The sequence below is a fragment of the Aptenodytes patagonicus genome, chromosome 1, assembly GCF_965638725.1.
Source record: "Aptenodytes patagonicus chromosome 1, bAptPat1.pri.cur, whole genome shotgun sequence".
Lineage (NCBI taxonomy): Eukaryota > Metazoa > Chordata > Aves > Sphenisciformes > Spheniscidae > Aptenodytes > Aptenodytes patagonicus.
In genome coordinates, this window is record NC_134949.1 from 153,785,959 (window position 1) to 153,806,775 (window position 20,817).

At 43.7% G+C, this 20,817-nt stretch overlaps 1 protein-coding gene across 1 annotated transcript in view; it reads right to left on the reverse strand.

Moving 5' to 3' along the window:
• AFF3 (ALF transcription elongation factor 3) overlaps positions 1 to 20,817 on the reverse strand; it is a 333,696-nt gene that overhangs the window by 32,614 nt on the left and 280,265 nt on the right. The window contains exons 11-13 of the mRNA XM_076328910.1: positions 12,057 to 12,222; positions 3,210 to 4,253; positions 559 to 683 (exon numbers count right to left, since the gene is read on the reverse strand). Of these exons, the coding sequence (XP_076185025.1) occupies positions 559 to 683; positions 3,210 to 4,253; positions 12,057 to 12,222 (1,335 nt within the window). The remainder of the gene's footprint in view (positions 1 to 558; positions 684 to 3,209; positions 4,254 to 12,056; positions 12,223 to 20,817) is intronic.

Consider the following 20,817-nt stretch of genomic DNA (forward strand, 5'->3'; position numbering starts at 1 on the left):
GAGTTCCTTGTCCTAAAATACCCACTAATTACACAGAATAGATTGCTTGTAATCTAAAAAACCCTGGATCTCAAATATATTCTGGAACTGAGTATTGCAGGCATTGTTATGAATATTCTTCTCAGTCTTTTCCACAGAGTTTATAGATAATTGTATTTAAACCCAGACATACAGCCAAACTTTAAGTTTGAAACTTGTAACACTGTAAGGAAAGAAAAGGTTGTAAGATGGTCACCTATGTGCATTGGTACCTACAACATGGTGTTTGGGAATATGTCTCCGACGATCACGCTGCTCTAGCTATAATTACTCATTCCATGAGCCTCACATTTGAACTCACAACTTCTTTGTGCAATAGGACAAAAATGCAAGTATATAAATGTGTCAGGAGCTGCTAACATGTTCATTAAACCAGAAGAAAGGAGAATGCAGTGGGCAATTTTTCAACATAAAATGTGATAATTAAAAAATAAATCCTATTAAAGGAAAAAATAACACACGGCATTAAACTGCAACTAGTTGTATGACTCAGTGGTAAATAAGAAGGAAAATGCTTACCTATTTTCATTCATATTGCAGTGATTTGCTGTTGTGATGCTATGGGCAGAGGCAGTTAATCGTGAAGAACCCTCTCTCTCTAAATGAGTCTTCTTGATGTCTCTGCACTCTTCCTCATTCTCACACTGAATGAAGAGAAAAATAACAATCTTGTAGGTTTTGGATTTACTACAGATCCAAAAGTATTTCAACAAGTCAGGGGCTGGTATTTTCTGGCAATTTTGGTATTAATGATGACACTTTCTTTGAGCATATACCTAACGTGGATCAGAGATGATTCGTCCATGTCTTAAAAAACTAAAATCTAAAGAGGCAGTGTGTAAACAAAGGAGTAGAATATAAAACTTGACTTGTTTCAACCACTTCCCCACTTGCACCTCAGGATATTTTTTCTTTATACTGCCCTCTTTGCCCATCTCCTGTGTGCCTTTCTCTTGCCTAGTCCTCAACCTCATACCTCTTTTGTCTCTCCCTGTCTTTTCTTGGCAGCGGTGACTATGCCCATACTAGTAAATACAACAGATCAGCAACTGGCCCTGAGGCCAACCGGCATGGCACAGCTCGCACCCATGCACTCATCTCACTCCTTCAAACCAGGGCATGCCACATTTGGACTGCTTTTTGGGAAGGGACCTTAATCTGTGCAGTCCTGAGTGAGAGTCAGACAGTGTTTGGAAGAACAGAAGTTGGCCCAGGCTAAAACCACGTTAGCAAGCATGCTAACAATTAAACAAAGAGGATGGATGACTGTGTGCCACCGCTTGGGGCTGGACCCTGGCCCTATCTGACCTATTAATATGAACATAGCTAGTGTTGCTGCCACTATTTAATATCATCTTGTGATCCTTAGGTTCTATACCATTGTCTCCCAAAGGCTCTGCTTTCCCAACCTCCTAGTAAGTCTACATCCTTTTCCACTTCTAACACTTCTCTAGTTGCCAGTGCTGGCTGAGTTTTACTTGTGAACTGTTGATTCTGCTGTATTTATTGCCTTGCTGCATGGTAAGAACATTTTTTATGTTATCGACTGCCACTATAGCTGCTGTTATGGGGTTAACATTGTAGCTTATACTGCACAGGAGTGAAGCTGTTCTCACACCTCAGTGTGCTTAACCATCCTTCTCTGTCTCTACGTTGCCCATCTTGAGATCATGACAGAGGTGGAAGTAATAAGGACCTCTTTCTAATTTTGCAGTTACGCCTGATTGATAATCCATTCTTATTAGTCTTATTCTTAAAGTCTTTTGGGAAGGGGGATCACATATTGTGAGTTTGCATGGCAACTGTCCCATTGAGGGTCTTATTCCAGGCTGAGGGGCAATTTGGTACTCCAGGAATGCCTTGTATTTATTATATCACTAAAACCACCAACAACAGCAATGCTTTAAGATGGAAGAGTAAAAGATAATATGTGCCACAGAAAGTCGGATTAAGCATTTCTAGCGTGACTGCATTTATTTTGCTCTTCTATTGTGTCCTCCTGCTTCCTTCTGTGTGCACAGCCTGGCACTATCACACTGGCATCTCCTATGGCACAAAACATAAATCTTTTGCTTCTGCCACTCTTTCTTGGCCTGTTCCCCATAATTTTGTACTGTGCAATCAACTTCCATGCTACTTCCTAAAGAAAATGCAGACAAACGCATCAAACAGATACTGCCACCTTTCAGATACTAAAAAAAAGAACCCCAAAATGAAAAAAGATAAAAAAAGGAAAGACTGCTTTAGATAAATGGTCCCCAAAAATGTACAGATCAGTCTGCACACGTACAGTAGCTCAGAGGGCAACAGATGACTGCACAGTAAAACTGTCCAGAAATTGGGCAGATGGCGATTCCAGTTCAGAGTGACTTTTGCGGTCAGATCAGTACAAATGGACCAGAAAGCCTCCTCGGTGGACATCTGTGGCCATGGGGTGGAGGGGGCTTTCTCCCCGGCACCACCAGCGGCTCAGAAAGCGGGAGAAGCAGGGCGGAGGGGTGGATGTGACTGGAGGGCTGTGCCCACCCGGCTGCTGTGACGGTGCTGCTGGGGAGGGGGCAGCTAATGGACTACACCCCCACTTCTTACAGCTGTATGAGAGCCCTGAGGTAAAAGGGGGCCATGGGGGTGCGAGGGAGGCAGTTAGCAGAGCCAGGCAGGTCCCAGGTCTCTGCGAGTGCATACCCCACGAAGCCAGGGCTCCCTGCTGGGACTGAAGGACAATCTGAGGGGGAAAAAGACGTTGCCTCTCCTTTTTCGACACATGCAGTGATACCGTGCAGACTGTGACAAGTTAGCTGTTTATATTCCCTTTGCCGACCTAAGCATCACCTCCAAATGCTCAGGTTTTGAGAGAAGCCTCATGAGAGAATACTATCCTACTAAAAGGCAGTGTCTTTGCTAAGATGTGGAAAGCTGCGTGCCAGCAGCAAACGCTGTCTCCAAGGGGCTGTGATCCCTCGCAGCCAGGACTTTCATCACCTCCTGGAATGGCATCTCCCCTGAGGCTTGGCCAGTTTCTACGCGGCAAGCAGGGACAAAGCCCAGCTCTGAAGCGCTGGTCTGGAGAAGACACCGCCATCGAGCACTGGATGCGGGCGCAAGCGATGCTTGCCTCCCACTTGCCAGAGGCCCCCCTACCCACCCCGATCGGTCCTCCCGAAGCTCACCTTGCGTTTCCTTCTAGATTTTGGTAAACCCTTCTCTGCAGGGGGGTCAGCACTACTACTCTGCGGGAGGCTGGCCGCCTGGTTTGCTCCGGCGCTCATGGCCAGTGGCTCTTCGGGCAAACGCTCTGGAATCCTGGACAAAAGAGCCAAGTCAATGTTGACCCACAGTGACTTTACCTCATCACTGTCTTTCAGAGGAGACAGGAGCTCATTCCTACCGAAAGGAACCAGGGTGTAAAACTGTTCCTCCAGCTCCTTTGCTATTTCACTACTAGTCCTGGCATTAATGGAGCCAAAGGCACTGCAGCCGCTGTGGGGTTTGCTGGCGGTGCCGGTCCCTGTGTCCTTGGCGTGCGGCTCGGCCCCAGCCGCCGCCGGCGCCTTGGGCAGCGGGCGCTCCTCCCGCTCCGACTCAGAGCCCGAGTCAGAGGAGGATGACGAGGATGAAGACTCAGTCTCGATGAACTCCTTGGATTTGGGCGCCGTTTTGCTCGGCCCCCGGGCCCGACGCTTCTCGCCGGCTGCAGCCGAGCGGGGCTCCCGGCGGTGCCCTGCTCTGCAGCCACCGCCGCTGCTGCTGCCGCTGGGCCGGGCCCTCGGCGCCTCGCCAGCAGTGCTTTCCGGAAAGCTGTGGCTCCCGGGGGGCTCCTCCGCACCGGGGCAGTGGGGGCCGTTCCCAGCAGAGGTCCTCTCGGCCCGCCGCGGTGTCTTCTTCCCTGCCGCCCGCCTCGGAGGCCCGCCGTCGGCAGCGGGGGGTGACTTTTGCCGGCTGCCCTTGCTGCCCGGCGCTTTGTTGGCGGTCCTGGGCCGCGGTCCGTCCCCGACGGCGGCAGCGGCGGCAGTGCGGCTCTCCCCACTGCGGTGCTCGGCTGGGCCAGTGGCTGGGGTCTTCTCACTTTCCTGCCGCTCCCCCTTCACACGGCCGTAGTAGGGATGGGCCTCCAGCGCCGGGCCGTCATGGTGGGTCAGGATGGGTGCTTTGTGCGGGGTGACTTTATTCAGCCACTTGTCCAGCTGCCACTTGTTGGACGAAGGTGGCTCAGGCTGAAAGGGAAACAGATGGCAACGAGCTTAGTGCCGAGACCCGGCTGCCCTCACCCTGGGGCTCCCTCAGGGACACCAAAACGCCGGGTCCCTCCTGGTACCGCAGAGATTTTCCTCTGGTCAAAGAGCCGCCCCCAAGCCGCGTCAACCCCCTGGCACTGGTCCTGTGTGGTGCGATGGGAGACATGGGGCATGCCGTGCAAGTGGGGCTATTTTTGGTTTCTGAATGAGGTTGGGAAGGAGGACGGCTTCCGTGATTCATCATTTCTAAGGATGATTCACGCAGCGCTACTGGCATCGGCTTTACTGGGAAACGCTCCCAAGTTTCCAAATAGAAAAAAATATAATGGTGGTAGGAAAGGAGGAAAACAAGGCAGGGGTACAGGTGAGGCTAAGGGAGGATAGCTAGTAGGAAAGCTAGGGATATATATTTTGTGTCCTGTGCCACTGCAATAAATATGAAAAGTATTTAAAAAGCATACAAAGAGGCATGTAGTGGGGAGCTGGAGGGCTAACCAGGTGGTTCATGTAATCTGTCTGATATTGACGTTATAATCCTGTGAGATCCCACAAACATTTGTTACGTGGTGGTATTGTCAAGTGCTCATTTTGTGAGTATTGTGCGGCTGTTAGTTTTTCTCTTCGTTCCTGTCACAACACGATCAAGTTATAAGAGAGCTTCTAAAACATAATGGTGTTTGGACAGTGAAGAAGTGGGATAATTATGATTTCAAATGTAACCACAGCTCAGACAATGTTATTTCAGAACAATGTGCAAGTGTTTTCTAGTGCTTCTTGCAATCAGTAATTTGAATGTCATAAAATGAAGAGGAAAGGCAAAAAACCCCAAAAGAAATAAATGATGGAGTAGATGGCCAGCCATAACCTAAGCCCGCAGAAGCCAATGTGAAAAGTCTCCTAATTTCCCTAACTGGAACCAAAATTTGATCCAGTAGGCTATTGCATATGAATAATCAAAAAGCGTGTCATGAGTCTAACATGAAAACTGTCAATGCTCTGGAAGAAAGTTTGCCTAAGAGAGAATATCCACAGTTTCTAACTTAAAAGAGTCTCTTAACTCCTTATTTAAAGTAGGTGCCTGAGGGCAACACAGGTTTCCTGCATAGCCAAGGGCGTCTCCAGGATCACCCACTGAGGGCTGTATTCACTCTACATGGAGCAAAGGCTCCTAAAATAAGCAAAAAAGTTAGACATCGGAATTCATATAATACAAATATTCCTTCTCGCAAAAGTGTCTAATTTACTCATCATCGAGCTAGCCAATACCTATGGGAAATTTGCTGGATTGCCTTAAGTTTATTTTTTTCTTAAGCATACTCCCTAATAACTTACACGAGGAATTTCTTTCCTGAGCTGTAAATCATGAAAATGGATGGGCAGTATTTCTCTTGGATGAAGATATATTCTTATAACTCTTAACTCTTTATCTAAAATAAACAGCATTTTTTTGATTGCTGCTGAAAATACAGATAGATTTGTTTGGTGCCATTCATTGTGCACATACTGAATTTACTAGATATATAATAAAAGGTTCACTATACAGGGAAGTCTTTCCACTGTTCAGGTGTATTTAAGAAAAGGACGTACATCAGAAGCATGTGGGGAAAAATACACCTCTGCCCATAAGTATAGGTCAGAGTGAGGGCAGCTTGAAAGTTCAAAAAATCTTCCAGCTTTTCTGTTACATCCCATTCTGTCTCTTTATGTACCTTGTAATTCTTGAAAACAGTGGTTCACAAAATATGGATTCCAAGGGATCACAGTAAACCAGCAGAAAACAGTGATTAACTGCTACAGTGTCGTAACTTGGCAACGTGGTACTTTCCTAGAGTGCTATGTCTGCTATTTAGGCAGAATAACTACAGTCCCACCAACCTATAAGCCAACTATGAAGTCTAATAAGAAGGATCAACAATGTTGCCAGCTTTACTAATTTTGTCAGGAGTTTTAGGACACTCATTATTTTTCTTAAAGCCTCAGCTCTCAGAATCATGGGCTTAGATGCACTTCTGGGGTTTATTTAAATAAAAATTCAAATCCTTGTGGCTACTGAAAAAAAAACCCCTTAAGATGTGTCTGCTAAAAAAACCCCTTTAAGATGCATTTGCTAAAAGTAAAAAGTCTGCAGCCCATCAGGTAAATTAAAAGAACCCAAATTTAAAAAAATCAGAATTCTAAAACTTTTCTCACTATTTTTGGGCCCTGATACAGTTTTGGAATATTTGAGATTGTCAGTGTACATGAGTGATGCCAATTAACTTTTGGAAGTAATTTATTCAATTGATTGCTCTAACTGAAAAGTACTGCACATAGAAATCCTTTAAAAAAACAAGGTACCTTGCAAGAGAACAAAATCATGACAGCCAAGAATGAAGAGCAGGCCTGGTAAAAAAAGGGATTGGGAAAATTCACTTGAAAGTTTTCGCCTGTCCACTTTACATGCCTAACTACAATTATTTGTGGGAGAAAAAGAAAATCCCTAATTCTCCAGTCCACATCGCCCCGCTGAGCATGTCACATACCATTCTATGGAAGAAAAGTTGGTTTGCTCAAAGCGGGAAATTTTCAGCAGCATGTAAGATTGGAAATATATATGAAAATATATCCAGAGTGATCAAATAGCAGAATGGTCTCTGTCCCTTGTTTTTTGTGCCATGGAAATATGCTGCCCTCAAGGCCTTGTAGAGAACTGGGTAGTTTTTAATTGGGGTAAAGCTGGTGGTGCCCAGATGGGCAGCACTAATAGGAATAACAGACTGTGATAAAGCTGACTTGCAGTGAAATATGGGTTTTGCATGAAAACCCAAACCAGGAAACTTTACAAGATAAAGATAGTTTCAGGGACCAAGGCACCACAGACATACACATGTGCCAGGCTTCATCGAGAAACAGAAGGATGTGATACACTTCCTTAAAAATTGTGGGTGGATTCATCTGTAGAACTTGGACAGCTATATCTGAGCTAGTCAACGAGTTCCTTCTCCAGTCAGTGGACTACTCTTCTAGGATGTGCAAAATTCCCTCTTGAAATAGACATCTGAAATAGGCCAGATGAGCTGGGCCCTAAAAAGGTATATTCCTTTCCACCGACTGTGAAGGGGAGGCTGAGGTGATGAGCAGATGTAGGTATCTACAGTAGAAGTGTCCAAATTTAGGTGGGATGACTCCCACACAGCACGTCTATATATCTCAGATCTCTTCAAGGCTACAAGTGCAACCAGAGGCACGAGTGGCATGCTTCCAAAAGAAACCTTTGTCAAAACGTTATCCAGAAACACTTTCTGGGGTAAAGGGCTGTTAAACAATGTAAGTGTAACGGGGTCACTCTACGCTTGTTATGACAAAGAGGGACCCAAGGTGTAGCTAATACCATGGGAAACTTGAAGCATGACACCACTTTCATTGAGAGATTAGATAGCCTATAATATGTGCATGTACTTAGCCCACTGTGGGGTAGGACTGAGCTATCTGCCATCCCTGCAGTATACTCCGCCTATTGTAAATTCACATACTAATTTACCCTTATGATAACTTGCTTGTGCTGCCCTGCTATTAAAGATTTCGTTCAGGGCAATCCCCATAACAATGTGGTGCCTCTTCATTGTATTTAAGGCATAGATGATGATGATGAAGATGATGATGATGATTATTACTACTACTACTACTTTATTGCTACTATTAGCACTGCTGCTAGCACTTTATCAAATTAGAACTGGGGATTCCCATGTGTTAGGCATGGCACACATATACTGTAAGAGGTGGTTCCTCCCACAAAGAGTTTTCTGGAGGGAAGGGAACGTTTAGTTTGTAGTCGTTGTCAAAAGTAGTCCACAGGACAGCTAAAGCCCACGAATCCTACTTGCAAAGGTAAAGATGTTGTCTACAGTTGGTCTAGTGGTAAAATCCCCATTTCTTCTGAGTGTACCAGTCAGGAAATCGAATCACGGCTATACTTAAGATGGGAAGCAAAAACTTTTTGGAAAGCAGGACAGATACAGAAAACATACCCCTCCTACCCCACAACCCTAAAATTACAACTCGTCTTCCCCTGCCTCCCTAGTGAAATCTATCAGTGAAGAAAGGCTGGTGAGGTGACAGGAGCACGCTCACCAGTTAGCTAGTCTGTTAGATACACACGTTCTTCCTATTTTCTGAGCTAAAGAGAAGAGAGCCAATGCCAGAGAGCACCTGAGGGAACAGCAGGGATTCACAGGCAGTGGCTCCTCAGCCACTGGTACTGATGTCCAGGCACTTGAAGGACTTGATGCACAGTGGTCAGGAGGTGGCTCTCTGCTGATGAGAGAGGAGGGTGGGGAAGAGCAGGACCCTACAAATCACTTCAGCTTTGACCTGGTCAGTCACAACGTGGGGACTTGAGACGAAAGAGTATATCCTGTGATGACGGAATAAGCATGGACAAAAAGTACATCTGAATCCTTGAAAAAGAGGAAAAAACTTTAACAGTTGTGAGCTAGTCACAACAGCAGAGGCTGTAAAGGATATTGCATCTGGTGTGTGGGGCTGGAGGGGCCCGGGACAGGACACTCTCTCTTCTGGCCTGGTTACTGTTGACTAGCCACTGACACTTTGTTCCTTGCAATGGCTTCTCCGCTTCCTTCCTGCCCATTTTCCCCCGTAGTCCTCCCTGCATAGTAGGAATCCCCGGTTGCCTAACCAGATTCAGCCTTATTAAAGGTCTGCAGGATAATTCAATGGAACAAAGAACAAACAAACCAAATTCTTAGCTTTTGAAATGCAGCTCTTTCTATGGACTTGGCACCCAAGTTTTTTTTCTGCCATCTGAAATAATTGCAAGGACAAGACGTCATTGTTTTCCAGAGTCCTCATTTATGACGTTAATTAAGGTCATGCAAAGAATTCATGACTTCAGCAAAGAAACAGGAGATAGAAGCCTCAGTCCCTTGTTCATAATTTCAGGTTTGGCAGTCCACAAAACTGTAACTACTCACATTAATGTCTGAGGCACCTTAATTTGTCCACATCACTGAAACCAGTCTGAATGTTGTCTCCTGTTCTAGCTCAGCCATTATTCTTAGTTTACTGCAGACATAAAGTGTAGACAGCTGAGCTAGTCACTACAGCCTCTAAATAGTCAATGGAAAGAAACAGACACTTTTAGGGTGCAATTCATCTAATCTATTTTATATGTATGCTTTACAATGAGCTGCTTTTACACTCTAGGCAACTGCATTTAGACACCTGAGAACAACTCAAAGATCTCAAAATGAGATGAGGAAAAAAATACAGAAGAAATGAAACAGCAATTGAATTTCTATATAGCCTCAAATGCAGAAGACACGCTGTCCTAGAAATAAAAATCTTTGAGTATATGCATATAATATTTCAGATTATGGAAAAAAAAAAGAATGGAGGCCTCATAATGGTCTGCAGATTTCCAGATTAAGTTCCTCCCAACCTGGAAATATGGATTTCCTGCCCAGCATTGTGTTGGAGTACGCAAGTTCATTGTAGCTGAATTTATCAGTTTATGCTAAAGCAAAAGCAAAGGTGTATTTGCTTTTTCTGTCTTATCCAACAGATGAAATTCATTTTAAGACTAGGACTGGAACTGAGTCCACTACTTAAATTTAGGTGGACAGGGCCTCCCTTTAAAGAGCTTCCAAGGACATGTCTCTCCATTTACCGGGTAAGAACATGACATATACTTTAGAAAGATGGCTTCACTGGGTGCATAAATGTAAGTTAAAGCATTAATGCAAAGCAGACAGGACTTCCAGTCACAGACATCACATAAGCATGTTTTGAACTGGTGCCATCAGTCATACGATGGGCCTGGGAAAGCACTGGCCCTTGGGGAAAGCACAGGTAACCTACTTCCCTGGGACACCCTGACCCTATCCATGTGTGGCCTCTCCCATATCCCATCAGGGCATGACCTATGAAAACCACTGCAGCCATCACATTTTTTGAGTCATTTACATTTTCGCATAAGCATGTTTCATACAGCATGTCCTAGAAGGCAAACCACACAAATATAATGCAAAGAGACAAGCAATCTGTTGGAGCAGTGCAGCTGTTTCGTGACAATGATCACTGATAACTCAGCCTCTGTACAAAAGTAGTTCCACAGATCTCTAGAGGATATGTATAAAATGCTTAAGAGGAGGCACTTCCTCCACGTTTCGATGACTCTCAGATCCCTGCTTGACTTTATGAAATCCACGACCTGCCTCAGTTAATTAACTTCCCACATTCCCTGAGGAATTGCTGCTCTCAGGTCCAAGCAGCATGGGTATCTGCCTAGATAGTAAACACTCCTCCCTTCCTGGGTACTATGCTTCTCCTCCTTTTATCTCATATTTCCTTCCCCCCACAATGGTTCCTTCTCTTTCTTCTCTTTGTCCCTTTTCTTCCACCTTCTGAGATCCCGCAGAGGGAGGAGAGGCTGAGCGCGAGATCTCTGCACTAATTCCAGCGGGAAACTAGGCAGAGAGAGAACAAGGTCTTAACGGGTCGGATGAGAGAGCTCAGAATGGGAAATAAGACATAGGGTAGTGCAGGGAGGGCAACAGGGAAGAGAACAGAGACGAAAGGAAAGAGAACCAGAGAGAGAGATTTAGGAAAGGGACAAAGTGAGAGGAAAATTAACTGGAAATGGATCTGAAAGTACTGTGAAGGAAAGACAGAAAGGAAGATAAGTGTTAAATAAGGAACAGAACCTGAGAAAAATATATTAAGGATATTTCTGCGAGTGCTGCATTTTGCCTGATAGGAAACATGGCCCCAAATAACCGAGCAAAAGATGAGGAAAGGCGTGCTGGTTATTCAGTACAATTTTTCAGCATGAGAGAATAGGTGAGGCATAGTTTTGGGGGGAGGAGTCTGGTGATTGGATGCTTTATGTGGAGTAGGAAAATACACTGACTGTATTTCACGTGTATTTACAATCTTGCTGCTAGATTTTTGAATATTTTTACATACATTAATGTGTATGATGTGGCTGTGGAGTTCATGGTTTTATACTAAAGGTGTGTATTGACCAAAACACGTAAAAACGTCAATCCTGCTAGAAAAGCAGAGCAGAGACAGCAGCCTTGTTGTGTCTGTTGAGCATTCTGCAGAGGTGAAAGCAGAAGGTGGCACAGCACTGGCAGCTTAACTGTAATTTGGCTAGGGCTTGTCTACATGTGAAAATTTTCAGTACTAGCTTTCCAGATGATAAGTTTGGGTTTAATGTTTTGCACCGTGAGTAATTCAGTTTAGTCCATTTTGGATGTAGATTACAATAAATCACACAAAGGCAGCAGTAGCAGAGAGTAATTCACTTAGGGAGTGAGGTGAGGGAAGTGCGTGAGTGAAAAACAACTGTTCTGCTTTAAAAATTCACCCTCAAACTGATTTTATAATAGCTTCCCTGTGTAGAGAAGCCTTTAGTTCCCTTGCAGTGCTGGGAGCCCACATCAGGACTTAGGCACTAAGCAAGCCATTGCTATGGAGGCAGAGTCACGTAAAACTTCAAGCAAGCTGTGAGCCTTGCAAGGCACTCCACTCATCTCCAATTTGAGGAAAATATCAGAGGGTTATTTCTTTCCTAATTTTTGTTTCAAATGCTTTCATCTGCCCCAGGATCCCCTGCCACTTGCATTTCACAGCATGCCAGGAGGAGGATCCCTGGGCCTTTCTCTTCCATTTTTTTGTGCATCTCCCCACAGCCTCCTTGTGTTGCCTTGGCTGGAAAAAGGTCTGAGTGGGTGTAATAACGGATTGCCGCCCTAAATCATAGAGAGCCGAAGCCCTTACCTCTGGGCTGGAGTAATGCGAGGGCTTGCTGCCGTCACTCTCGCTGGAGCTGCTTTCGCTCTCTGAGTCAGACTCTGAGCTGGTCTCGGATTCACTGGAGCTGCTGCTGCTTGACCCCTTGCTGGAGAGTCCCGAGGCTCGGGTGTTGGACTGCGGCACCACCAGGCTGCCAGCCCCACACACAGCCCATGGGGGAGGCGGGAGGGAAGAGAAGAAAACAAGAACATAAAAAAACCCACATGTAAAACCCGTGGTGTTTTAGGGAGCATACCTATGTGAATGCCTGTGAGCTTGCCTCCGCTGCTAATGAATGGAATTCAACACTGCATTATTATAATTGGGGGGAAAATATGGGGTTACCCTCATATTCATTTAAATCCATAGCCTTTGCCATCTCTTCTTTGTCTGAGGGAGGGTCAAGTTTTCACTTCAGCTTGTCTCTTTTCTCATTCAACAGACATTTTAGGATATATTAAAAATATCAAAACGTTAAAAACCAGAGTATAGAAAGCAGTCTTACACCGTCTAATGAACACTCTGCACAGAGGTGAAAGCAGGAGATGAAAAAAGGTGAACAGTTAAGAAACGGAGTTGAACTCCACAGTACCAGTCATTTATAAGTAGTAACAGCAATAACGATAATAATAACAATAATAATACATCCTCACTGGAGCTTCTAACCCCTATCTTTTGTTCTGCACACTTCTTCACCTACCCATAAATGATGTGGTTACCTGTATATACCATCTTGATATTGACAACTGCAAGATCTAAGACTCTGATCCTGCAAAAACTTGAAGAGCTCAGGCTTGTGTTTTTGCACGTCAGCAGTGCAGTGCTGTCTGCAGAGCTACTTGCCTTCTTAAAAGTTATGTTTGCATGCAAGTGTTTGTATTATCAGGCCTGACAGCAGAAGAAATGTATACTTTCCTGAAATAGTTGACCATGCATATTAAAAATATCACGGTCATAAAGACTTGAGTGTGAAATGTTCTATTAAGTCATCCAGCTTATTCCCCAGGCAATGGAAGATTGTTCCCTATAGCAGGGTGCATTTTCTAGTGAGTTGTCCAATTTGATTTTAAATGACTTGAATGCAGCTTTTACTTTTACCCCTGGGAAACTACTCTGCAAACTAACCCAAATTCCACTGTCAGAAATTTCTCCCAACCTGAAGTTGCCCTTTTTAAATTTATTGTTGTTACTTATTATTTCATCCTATTACTAATAGTTACTGTGATAAATTACCCTCCTCCCTTTTTGCTTTCACATATTTGCAGACTATTTTCCTGCCCTACTTCAGTCATCTTTCAGACAAGGCCTTACACATTTACTTCTTCTGATCTTTCTTCATAAGTCATTATCTCCAGAGATATGGGATCATTTTTATGGCTCTTTTCTGAACTCATTCCAATTTGTCTATATCTCTCTGATAACAGGATGCCCAAAACAGAGTGCAGCATTATAGATGGGTTCTCACTAGAGCCCTACAATGAAGGGCTATTACCTTCCTGCTCCTTGATGCGTTGCTTCTGTAAACATATACCCGAGCTGTGATGGAATATATAGTCCATTAACACTCCTACATCTCTTTCAACACTGCTTTCTCCAGAATTCCTCCACTGATAGCTACGTTTTAGATTATTTGCTTCCAGAGAGATTAGCTTGCTTTTTTTCTTCATACCAGATCTCATTTTCTTCTTTACCGCACATGCCTCTATCTCCTTTTGATTTATTTCACTGCCCTTGGAGGTGTCTGCAGCAACTTCTAATTTAGTATCAAACGCAAACTTAATTAAATGGTTATTCACTTCCTTTTCCAGATCATTAATGAGACTGTTAAATAAACCCCACATGAAACACACCGGTACCCTAATAACCATCTCTTCCCAACTCCGTTCACCAGTGTTTATCATTACCCTTGTTTATGCTCCATCAGTCCAATATTGTGGCTAATGCAATGTGATCTCGGAGATGCATTTTGTGAGAAGTAATATCTAATAATTAATTACAGTTCTGCTATGTTGCACCTAATGAATTGTCTTTACCTGCTAATGGTGCATTTCATTCTGGAAAACTGGTACCTGACACCTGACACAAGCCACACATGACAGGCAATTTCTGGGGCTTTGAAAAGAGGCCAGGCCATCAGAGATGCAGTTCCAACTCCACGATTCCCCACGGCCGCACACTTCCTGGCCCTATCCCTGCCTCCCCTAACATATGCCAACCTTTCCCCACTGGACCACCTGTCTTGCACAAGCCAGTACTCCCACCACATCGCCTTTACTAATAGTGTCCTCCTTGCCTTTTGCTAGGAAGTGGTACAGCTGCCCATGGCTTTCTTGCTCCAGAGAGTTTCTGGTTGCTTGAGGAATCGTGTCGCTGTTGGAGAGCCTTCTGCACCCTTCAAGGCACAGCGGTGCCAGGCAGTGCAGAAAACCTCACCTGTGATCTCACCTTACTAATTAAAGCAAGTAAAATAAACAAGAGAGGGAGGAGCTGACATCCATTTATATTTCTGACCTTTATTTCCATCCTTGTAACCATCAGGTGGTAGACAGAGGCAACAGTAAAAGCTCATGCTCCAGCAGGACGGCGCGGTGCTACACGCATGTTCGCAGAAGTGCCTGCCAGCTCTTGTGAGGCAAGAGGTCTGTCATCATGCACAGGCATTAAAGGTACCGATTACAATGAGTGCCTTTAAAAACTCGCCCTCTGCTATTTTTGTTGTTATTCATGATGTCTCTTTGTCTAGCCAGGTAGGTGTGGTAAATACGAGATTTTCAGGCAGCCATTTGTATAACAGCATTAAGGCCCAGAGGTGCCTGAAACAGAAACAGCTTATAAGCTTGTAAAAATTTTCCTTCCCGGAGAAGGAAAATAGATGTTTTGTGCACTGCTCTGGGACAATGCCGTTGTCCACTTGTACAGGTTGCCCAGTAAACTCTAGATATAAGTTGCTCACTTGTATTAACAGATCACAGTCAATCCCTTGCTAATAAAATAGTGAGAGCTATATAAAGGCCATTGTGAGTAGGTTTTCTCGTTTCGATTTTTTTTCTTTTTTTTTTCTTAAGGGAATATGAAAAGGTAACTGCCTTTTCTGACAGCGTAGCTTAGGGAATGCTTTTGACAGTGTCCGACTGATGGATTTCCAGTCCTCTCCACAACAGCGTTGTGACTGTTGCCCGAAAAGTTCTTCAACATCACAAAACATCTGCACATTTATGTCCTGCCCCTAGTGACTGTGGTTTTAATTTTTAAACCATCATTTTTGTTTGGCATTGACTGAAGTATTCAGAATTGCTATATAGGGGATGAGGGAGAAAAAAACCCCACAGTAATATTTCTTTCCTGTTGTGACATGAGATGTTTTTCTAGGCTGCTGAATAGAAATTGTTACTACAGCCATAGATATAAAATATAACTGTTGGACTCTTCACAAACATCTGGAAATTTGTGTTTGCTGCTCTAATGGTAGCCAATATACTACAAAAATTTAACATTACAATATTTTCCCATTTATGCTGATACTGTTGACGTCTCCTGTCCCCCTTCTACCTTTTCCATTTTTATATATAGCATATTCTTATAAGGATCCTCATTATATTATAGTGACCAGGGTGAAAACAGTTAAATGTTTCTTCATGCATTCTTATTAAAAAATGACCTTTATTTTAAATTGGTGACTTCCATTTTGGACTGTTCTTTCTAAAGTATGTAAGCAAGATCATGCAGTCAAAATAAAAGACCAATTTACATTTTAATGACAGTGGCACATAACATTCATGCATATTTTGCTACTGGCTTATGCCCCAGAATTAATTACTACATCATAGAAATGATATTTTTATTTTAAGCAATTAAATAACAATTTGGGTAAGAACCACTTTTCTTTAAAGCCCTTGATCAGAACATGCACTCTCTGATTTAAGAGAGAGAGTAAATACTTTGTAAAGTTGCCAGAAGTTCAGTAATAAGATCACTTAATAACCAACACACCATCTGAAGTTTCTGATTAGGTATCTCCCATCATCCTGGCTACATGGAACTGGGGCTCCTAAACACCATGCAAGTCTCCAACAACCTATTTTCCTGCACTGCCTAGTGGACAAGTCACCCTTCTCTGAAAAACTGCTAGATACCTTATAGCCTCAATTTTTCTCAGATGTGCAGGTTCAGAAACAGTGATTTGGGGAGGTTAATACTTCTTCCCCACTCAAACTAATTTGTGATCCAAGCTGAGAGGTGGAGCCATCTCAATCCCTGGAGAAGCCTGAGAGGCTAGTTGTGGTGGGACCAGTTATTAGCTCCATCAGACTGCATGGCCACGGCCAGCCTTTGAACAGCACCAAGGTGGTTTAAACACTTGTGCAGGAAGGTGCAGGTGTTTGCTATTCAGTCAGTGGAGAGAGATTCCCAAATCAGATTGCCTCAGTGGCCCTCAGGAGACCTCTTGAGGTTAATCACGCTGGATCTGGGTCCTACTCTGTGCTTCATATTAAGCTGCTGCTTACAGCTGCACTACTTTCCATGATAATAAATCATGGCGTTCAGCACTGGCCACAAGAAGTTCCCGGGCAGCTAAGCGTATGCTGCATTGCAGGAATTCAGTCTCAGTGTTTCAAAGACAGACAGCCTGGATGCCCGATCAAGGTACAAGTAAAACAGATACAGTTCTTTAGCAAACTGCAAGTATTTGGTAACAATATTAAATGGATTCAAAAGAGAAAAATCCCTTCTGTGCTGAAGAATTTGTGATCCCAATTCTTCACTGCATTACCACATGAAGGCACTTTATACCTACTTTACACAGGTATGAATGATAATCAAGAATGCAAAGCAAGGGAGAATCAGGCCTTGAAGAAAAGTCTGTGCCAAGAAAACTTATCAGAGTGAGCCTCTGAAATACTCTTCCAACCACAACAAAGGCGATGCACGTGCTCACGCTTCATATTTTGGAGTCCAGTCAGTCTGTGTAATTTCACTTTGCAAGAATTGTATCCAGAACCTTCTTATCAAAAAGCTCAGTAACACTATCAGACACTATTTGCTGTATTTGTTTTCGTGTCTGGAGATGGGACAATATTTAGACAGTGTCATCTGCATAGCTGTGATCATCTAAACTATTTTTCTTCTAAATCTCACCCTACGGTACCATCCATCAAGCACTGTGCAACTACCAAGTGGCCCTGACTCCCCATAGGAAAGAGGAATGCAACAATTAGTGTGAAGAACTGACTTGAATAAACAAATGACACTGTTAGGGATCACATTGTCAACATTGAGAGGTAAACATGGAGAAGGTGATCTGAATTTGTAGATGTCACAAACGTTCGAGAAAATCCTAAGCAAGGCTGTATGAATGCTTGCAGTATTTGAAATACCCAGAAAATCTATCAGTGTCTGGAAGATCAAGGCCAATTGTGGGAAAACAATACTCTGAAACAGACACCAGTCCCTTGGCTGGTATAAACTGTCATAGCTCCATTGACTTCAATTAGGCTACACTGATTTAAATCAAACAGTAAATCTGACCAAGACTCTGAAATGATATTTCAAACTCAGTGATGAAAACATATTCCACGGTTTAAAGGAACTCTGCTGGCAGAGTCTCTATTTTTATTCCAGATTAAAGTATCTGAACCACCACTTCCTTCTTCCCTTGAAGCCAACCTAAAACCCAGTGCAGGTCTTTTACGGAAAACTCTTTATCCCTTTGTTGCGAGAAGCAAATTCCTCATCGTGCTTCCTCAAAGCACAAACTGAGAACATCGTGCCAAGATCTGTATAATTATCTCTGCTGCCTGGCACCGAAGATACTGCACGTCTCCCATGCACACAGTAGGGAATTCCTGTGTTGATAATTGTGAATGAATCACAGAGGCAATGGAAATGCCCACTTCTTGCTGCTGCCCCTGTGTATTTTTCAAATTCTGTTTCAGTGAAGACATCTGAAGCATGCTTATCACGGGGGTCTATCTGGACTTGCAGATCAGGCCATCCCAATATTGTAGCAGAACATATGGGGATTTTTTTTCTGAGGCGACTGTAGAATGCCAAGAAATAGCACCATAAGGATAGCCTACAGAATGAATGTGGACGCTGTCCATTCGTTTCAGGCCAAAATCATGCTGAGAAAAAGGAGATGATACCATAAACTCTAGAATAGACACCCGCTTGAGGACAGCCAGATACCTCCATGGTTTAAAATACGAAGGCTGGTTCTGTACTTAACATACAAACATGAGTATAAGGAGCCTCTGCTCTAGTTTTAGCTCTGCCATGTCGAGTCTGAATGATCAAATCAGTCGACCCTTCCAGGGCTCCGGTCACCATCCAAGTCATACACAGGGATGACCAAACTTGCCTACCTTCAGTGTGTTAGGAGATGTCCTTCGTTATTCTTTAAAAAGCACTTGGATATCCTTGTTCCGAACACAGTACGGAAGTGACACAAATTTATGTTTTTGTACCTTTGCTAACCGGGAGCATGAAACCAATTAACTGTCTGAGTTCTTTACAGTTACTGATTGTCAAAACCCATCGTTCACTAACAAAAAAAGCAGCTAGCCCTGCCATGGTCGGCTGTTTGGGCCTGAACGCAAAAAAATGAGGCCGGGCACTTCCCTTTCTCCAGGTAAACGATTTCCCAGGAGTCTGTTAATATCTTTAGGAAACAGAGAAATGTTTTCATACCTCATTCCTATAATGGATGAGGTATGAAATGGGAGTCATGATGAGTGAGAGTCCTGGAGGTTGTTCGGCTTGTCACAATATATAATGCTTCTGTGAAAGCACTGCATTACCTTAGTCGCACCACCTTTGCACAGCACAACTAATAAAGCACAGCTGCCAAGAACAGAGTTCATAGACTCCACCTATATTTTAACACTGTCCTTGGGAGTTGCTTAAATAGTTTGTGCTGACAAGACTACAAGTATCATCCGATAATGCAAACCTAAGGTAAATCAGGTCTCTTCAGAGAGTCAGGTGTGCCCTGTGTGATTGCAGCTTAATTGCCAGAATAGTCACCAAAGAAAAACAAATTGATAGGAAAGGCTGTTTAGAAAAACAAGCTATGAAACTCATGCACACACACGTACAAAAAACCCTCAAGGAAATTCAGTCTAGCAAGGGGGTATCTACTTAAGGCCCGGTCGATACTGGAAGCAGCAGAATCACAGCTCCCACCTTGAAGGAATATGGTAGGAAAGAGAAAACCACTGAAAAAAACCTTGGCTAAAAAAACCCTCCTAAAATAAAATGCTACATAACAATTAATAGTGACATCTCTGTATAAATAGCTCTATCAGGAGGAGCGTGTGTCGGGGTATCTGAGATGAAAGGGTCCAAAAGACCTGGAGCGGCATTAGTGTGGGGATGAAGTGATTAGTCAGCAGGCTGACAGCTGTGCTAGGAGCCTGGTGCCAGATTCCAGTGTATGCTTTCCACTGCTGCCAAGTGTTTGCTTGTCGCTCCAGATAAATGGAGCATCAGCAGTGTTTTATTTGACCTGCTCACAAGAAAAATAAAGCAACTCTGACTTCCTCGGTGTGTTTGTCGTTGACCTTGCATCAGCTGAATATGAGCAGAGAGATTCCCTGGTCCAGGAAAATTAACTCTTTAGTAGAAGAGCAGTGATAGAGTCTTTTCACCTTGGTAGTATAATTAGTCTCTTAATGGTTCGAAGTACTGTGACTTAAAAAGTGACAGGCATAGCCTATGTGTCCTATACTGTCCTTGGAACATGCCCTTGGACCAATGGCCTGGAGAATGATGAATGACTTTGAGAATAGTCCGTGAACAGCCATCCTCCTGCCTCCAGTGTGAAATCAGGAAACCATTTCTACAGAGACTTTTTGGGGGCGGGGGGGGCGGGGGGCAGAAATAAATTGTAAGTGGATGAAGTTGTTGAGAAGATTCAGTCAGACAACACCGCTTTTGATTTCCCCCCGAGACCAAGGGCAATGGCTTTTGTGTGTTTTCCTTCATATGTGCCCCAGAAGTTTTATTTTTCTCTCTTTTCTTCATCAGTTTGGTCATGTTAGGAACTTTCTATTTGAGATCCCCATTGCTGTCTGGTCAAGGCCAGCTTCTGCCGCTGGGTGGAAATCGGACACAGTGTCTTTGAATTACATGTCTGAAAGGGAATGTAGAACACACACTTTTTTTGACCTTCAATGCCCTCGATGTGTGAAGGTTCTCCATGGCGGCTAAGAGTGACAACCATACTCCAGAAGCAGTGTTACTCAAAGGACTCTCTTGGGAGATATACCCTTTCCTCTTCTCCTCTAGGAATCCAGCCCTCACATCAGATCAAAAGACCCAGGGAAGAGGTAAGAAACCTAGAGAGTCTTTGCAAGAAGGAGAAAGGACTCCTTTAAGCACATGTAGATACATGGTACTAGTGGCTGAGACCGTGGTCAGGTATAGTTTTTCCATATCCAGTAATACTGAAGCTTTGGATGTCTTTCTGGCACTCATTGATTCCTTGTAATAACCAAGTGCATTCTTCTGGACACTGCTACTTTCCAATCTTTCCTCTTTTCCACCTGTCTCTCCTCCCCTCCTCACTTTGAGGAAGTTCCTTTCCTGGCAGCATCAGGAGTTGCTGCATACAATTGCCAATGGTCTCCAGAGAACATGAGTTCATTTGCCCAAGGGAGATCAGATTACCTAGGTTCACTGAAGAAGGTAAATATCACTAGAGATGAGCTCTGTTCAACTTCCCATTACATGAGTTAAAAACATGCCT